This window comes from Epinephelus moara, chromosome 24, assembly GCF_006386435.1.
Source record: "Epinephelus moara isolate mb chromosome 24, YSFRI_EMoa_1.0, whole genome shotgun sequence".
Taxonomy (NCBI): domain Eukaryota; kingdom Metazoa; phylum Chordata; class Actinopteri; order Perciformes; family Serranidae; genus Epinephelus; species Epinephelus moara.
In genome coordinates, this window is record NC_065529.1 from 1,504,354 (window position 1) to 1,510,383 (window position 6,030).

At 37.7% G+C, this 6,030-nt stretch overlaps 1 protein-coding gene across 4 annotated transcripts in view; it reads right to left on the minus strand.

The window, feature by feature from the left end:
* Positions 1-6,030, minus strand: part of hdac11 (histone deacetylase 11) — a 160,381-nt gene that overhangs the window by 96,443 nt on the left and 57,908 nt on the right. For all 4 annotated transcript variants that reach the window (XM_050038794.1, XM_050038795.1, XM_050038793.1 and 1 more), the window contains one exon: positions 4,815-4,857. In XM_050038794.1, the coding sequence (XP_049894751.1) occupies positions 4,815-4,857 (43 nt within the window). The remainder of the gene's footprint in view (positions 1-4,814; positions 4,858-6,030) is intronic.

A 6,030-nucleotide genomic window follows, 5' to 3' on the forward strand; every position in this document is an offset into this window, starting at 1 on the left:
TATATATATATATAAAAGCATAATTATAAGGCTACGAAAACCAAACGAATTTTATTTTATAGCGATTATACACTTGTATAAACATATTAATGGGTAGAATATTCAGATTCAGATTCAGATTGACAATAAACCATGCCAAATATTACACACTGGCCCTTTAACTTTTGGAGAAAATAGTGTTACAATATGAGGCTTCCACATACTGTCATTCTCGACGTCTGCAGTTTTGTCGTTGCAGTTTGGTTGTAGACCTAACACATCATCAATTTCAGCAATCTGGTCATTACTTTTTGAGAAATGTAGGCTACTGTATAACAGTCAAATAGTGCTGCATGATTAATCTAACCGCAATCGCAATGTCAGGCTGTGCGATTACATAACCGCATAAAAGGCTGCGATTTGCGATTTAATGTAAATAAATGTTAACGCGTGTGCCTGTGAATGTGACTACTTCTCCTGTAGTGTGTGGAGTTTGTTGACATTACGCCCACAAGCTATCCTGGTGTGTGCAGCACGTATGGTCAAGTCACCACCTGGCGTGCAGCAGTGACCAACATAGACACTGAAGAAGGGCATGAGCCCGACCATGAACAGGCTGAGTTGGTGGCGAAAAAAACGTCTGTTACATGGCGATACTTTGAATTCAGGTACGGCGACGTTGAACAGAAAGACTGTGTAAACTTTAAAAGTTAAAGTCGCCACGTCCCACGGCAACACGACCGATCTATATCAGCACTTGAGACAGCACAGAGAAAAGTAGGAAGAATGCATACGAGAGAAAGCCGAGCCGTGTAACGTTAAAGACAAAGAGACAACTTACAGACGCCAGAGCCTCATAACCATGGACTCTATAACAAACTATATAATAACAAATTAAAAATTGAGCAACTTTGCTCGGGTTCGGCCCACTTGACATGCTGCTGTGTTGTGCTATGGCATGCTGGAATTTGTAATTTACATGACAACGCCTGAACGCAACACAGGCTCGCTCCGCTGTGTGTACAGTGCCGTGCTGCGCTGCTGTGCAAGCAGCGTGTTTGACTGTGCTGTCTGTTGATGGTCATTTACACACTGTCCATAACAATAACTATGTCAGGTCAGTGCCCCCTGATATAATGTAGGGGAAACACTGAATCAAGCAAGAAGACTCATGATACCCTTTTTTTTTTTGTTATACTGTAATCGCAATCGCAAATCGCGGTATTGTCCACTCAAATCGCAATCGCACATTTTTATCAAATCGTGCATCACTACAGTCAAATGGACTGTTAGCATTTAATGACTACCATGATGGAGTAAACAATTCTTTGGATGTGTTTTTTTTTCTTAAGGTGTTTGCCGAGTTCTACAGAGTTGCCAGTAAGAACCTCAAGAAAGACTTCTACGAAGATCTGGACCACCACACCACTCGTCTCATTGACATCTTCAGATCCAGAAAAGGAGTTGTAGGCCAGTCACTTGATTGCCTCCTCCAGCCAATCAATACGCAAGTAAGTGTTGTTTCAGATTCTTCATCATTACCACCTTATGTACTACCTTATGTATACTTTGTATAATAACTACTACTTCTACTACTACAAATAATTATTTAACTACATCAAGCACTTAGAATTCAATGTTGTAACTTTGCCTTTCTTATATCTTATCCTCTGCTTATTGTTTTTGTCATCTTTTCCATGAGGCCAATGACATCACCACAACAGGCACTGCTGTCCTGCAATGTCTGCCCCTTCATCTGGGAGATAATTCCAGCGAATTCTTCAACAGCTCTTCAGTAAGTACATTCATATTGATGATCATATGACCATCATACAGTGTACATTTTACGACATCTCAGACCTCAGGTTCAGTTCTCAGATTTCAGGAAAAACATTATTGTTCAGGTGTGGTTAAAAAAAACAAAACAAACTTTGTCAAGGCTTGAGAAGTTTGAGCCAAATCTGAGCTTCCCAGATGAAGTTGTATCACTATTTGTCCTCCAATAATTGATTTTGGGTGTGTTACTTTAACCACTGATATCATGCCCTTTGCAGTAAAATCATTTTTCACAACATCCCCTTTCTTAAAGGATACATGTTGTAAAGTTAAAAAATAATGGCTGTGTTTCATTATACTTTGGGTTGTAATGTCCCGTAATGTCTTGTAATGAGAATTTGCTGCTACACCGTTTGGCCCGATGCTGTTTGGTCTTAAGCCATTTTGTTTGAGGTCTATTTGTGCTAGCCCTTCGACCTGAGGGGGTTCTTCCAGAGACCTGAAGCCTTTTAGTCTAAACAACAATTTCATTTTGTCTGATGCCTGAGGACTGAAGCTGAGATCTAATGTTGTAAAATGTACACCGCACCATTGAGTAGCAGCCTGGGAAAATTAGCTCAAATGCACAATTCAGCACACATTAAAAAAAAAATCTTCATGGATTTTTTTAATGCTTTTTGTTAAGGCTTAGTGCTGAAACTCAGCCATTTCTACATGTTGTCCATAGTCTTTCAAAAGAGCTCTGTAAGACAATTTTCCAGATTGCTGGTTTCTTCTGTGTGATTTTAAATTGTGATTCCTGCAGTCACTTTGATTATAGGAGTGAACACACTATAACCGTGGGTCATAACATTCTACCTAAATTTATTTGTGTTCTTTTATTTTGAATGCAGGATTCGGACACCGAATATGACTTCGTCCAGGTACCTGTCGGGGTTCTTTCAGTCATGACTGGGGATATGTCACCAGAGATAAACAGCATTGCAATCATCCTTGAAGGAAATAATATCATGGATGAGATTCCCACACACGCTCAAGCACTTTTTCTGCTATTCGGCTTAATATACGCACTCCATCTGGATTACCCCAAAGGTATGAAGAACACATTTGACTTCATGCAGAAGATACTGTTGAACCTTGGACAACAAAAGCTCAGCCCAAAACGGCAAAAATTAAAAAATGTTCTTTTGAGCTAGATGTAGTAGCTACGGACAACTGTCTACATGAGTGTGGTGTGTGAATGAGTGAGAGTAGATAGGGCTGAACAATTGAACAAAACTTTATTGAATATTTTATGCATTTATTTTTACTGAATTGAATATTATATTTTACTTACTTCTTTTTAATGTTTTGATAAAGATTAACTGTGACAGATTTTTTTTTTGTGTGTGTGGAGCTGCAGAGGTTCCATATTGTCTTCTTCAGAAATAAGAAAACATGTTTTGTACACAACTCAGTGAGAATGATCCCTCCCACAAAAATTATGAATCGTCACAATAACTGTATAACTAGTATTATTCAAATTACAGGAGATGTAAGAGGTCAAATAACACTATTTTATTTGTTTTTCTGTTTATTTATTTATCATGCCCTCAATTGTTCAGCCAAACTCTTGACCCTTGATAGTCTCTTTCTAGACAAATCAGAATGAACAGCATGTCGATTGTTGTTATATGTGTTGTTATTGTTTTTAATATATATTATATAATATGTCAATATGCTATGTTAACATTTTGCGAGTCTACAAATAAAAAATAAATTATGGTTTTCATAATGCCATTTAGTGAGTTGTTGTTTTTAAGTTAGCTGAGGTATATTAAGTGCATTTTATTTAGAATTAAGTACTGCTCACTTACTTTGGCACAGTATATAAAGTTCATGTGACTTATCTTTATTGAGTTCCTATTAACTTTATTATAGTGGACTACACTAAGATACGTTAAGTGTAGTGTATTACAAATTTCAAGTAATTCCCACTTGTTTTGGCAGAATATATTAAGTTAATGTGACTCAAAGTATTTGAGTTCTAACAGCTTGATTGAATTTAACTATACTAGGATACATTAGGTGCTCACAACTTCAAAAAAAAGTACAGCGTAATCAAACATAATGATTTCACAGTACTTGAAACAGTTAAGTTTGTTTACTTACTTTTCCCAAGGTAATCGGTTTCCTAAATTTTTTTAATTAAACTTAACTTGTTAGAATTTACAGTGTACCCCCTCTGCCCTCAAATTTCACAAAACGAACGAACGACAAATAAAAAAAACAACCAACTGTATTGCACAGAATGAGAACTTTGAAGTTGTCACCCACCTCTAAGTCATGGTTTCAGACCACACTGTTGTAGCAGTGCAGCACTGACTTTATAGAAATAAATCTAAAAGTCAAGATCATAAAGTAAATTTCTTTGCATTAATTTAATTTCCAATCAAAACACTCTGGTAAGAACTGCTTCCCCTTGTTAATTAAAAAATAATAACTTGACAACCCATATTATATTCAATGTGAACTGGTCACATCAGGTTTATATCCAATGTCAGTATGGGGGCCAATACCAATACAGTGCTTTGGATCAGTTCATAATTTATTTCATACTTCAGTTCACCTTGTCACTGCACAATACAAGTTGATGTTTTTTGGTTTATTGTTAATAAGTTTGTTTTGTCATTGCAGAGCCTTAACCACACACACACACACACACACACACACACACACACACACACACACACACACACACACACACACACACACACACACACACACACACACGAAGCAACTAAAGTAGTGAGAGAAATCTTTGAAAGGAAAATAAAAACTGCTCCACTCTAAATGAAACCTGCTTCTCCTCCTTTACTCTCCTCTCAACTAAGTCCAGTGTTTCTCCAAACATGTATATTGCAAAAAACTGTAGTACATCAATGTAGTGTCTAAGAGAGAAGGTTGATACTGACAATAATTCACTCACACATACTGGAGTTAAATGTATACCTGCTGAGTGCAGAAGGATTGGTTGCCTATTTATGGATTAAACCTATCTGTACTAGAAATTCACTTACCAACATTAATAGCCCATCCTCTGTCAACAGCCAGTTTTCCTGCCTGTGGAAGACAAAATGTTTCAGTTCAATCTTTCAACAACAATATAGAAAGAATAATAAAACTGATTCTCTCTGAGTGAAACATAATATTAATTTATAAAGCAAAAGACAACAAAATGCAGCAACAATCATTAAGTGGCTTTTGCATTCATCATAAATTGTTTACTGAAATTAATTGAAGGAAAATAATAAAAAACAACCTCTTAATTAAATTAGAAAAATGTCGCCAAGATGGCACATTCAAATGCTATTTATCATTGTAGAGCATAGATCTGGGGCCTCATTTATAACCACTGTGTATGCACAAAATGGCACCTGAAAGAGGCATACACCACTTTCCATGTCATTGGGATTCCATTTGGGATCTATAAAAACGAACTTGACAAGACAATGTTAGCACCTGTTTGGTGACTGACCCAGGCATACAAATACACTGCTAAAAAAATGAATGGAACACTTAAACCACACATCAGATCTTGATGAACGAATTATTGAAGTTGAAAATCTAAACTGACATACACTGTATAATTTGTAGAGAACAAAATGACTTAACTACGGTCAGTGGAAACCAAAATCATCAACCCACTGTCAGCTGGATTCAAAATCACACTGGAAGTCAAAGTAAAAAATTGACAGGCTGATCCAACTGAATTTTATCACGGCAACTCAAAATGCTGCCTCATGCCTGTATGAACTCCCAACAACATCTGGGCATGCTCCTGATGCCTGCACACTCTGGCCACATGAGGCAAGGCATTGTCCTGCACAAGGAGGAACCCAGGGCCCACTGCACCAGCGTTGGTTTCACTGCACATCATGAGGATGATGGTGAGAGAGAGCGGTGAATAAAAACACACCGAGCCAAAGGATGAGCCACCGTACAGCTACAGACTCTTCTTAGCAGCTAACCCAGTAGCACAGTAACATACGCAATCCCAGATCCAAAGCACTCTCGTCAGCAGCTAAACCAGCAGCACACACAGTCACAGCACACACACCCTTCAAACCAGGGAACAAGAGCCGCTGCAGGGCTATATCAATCAATCAATCAATCAATTTTATTTATAAAGCCCAATATCACAAATCACAATTTGCCTCACAGGGCTTTACAGCATACGACATCCCTCTGTCCTTATGACCCTCGCAGCGGATAAGGAAAAACTCCCCAAAAAAA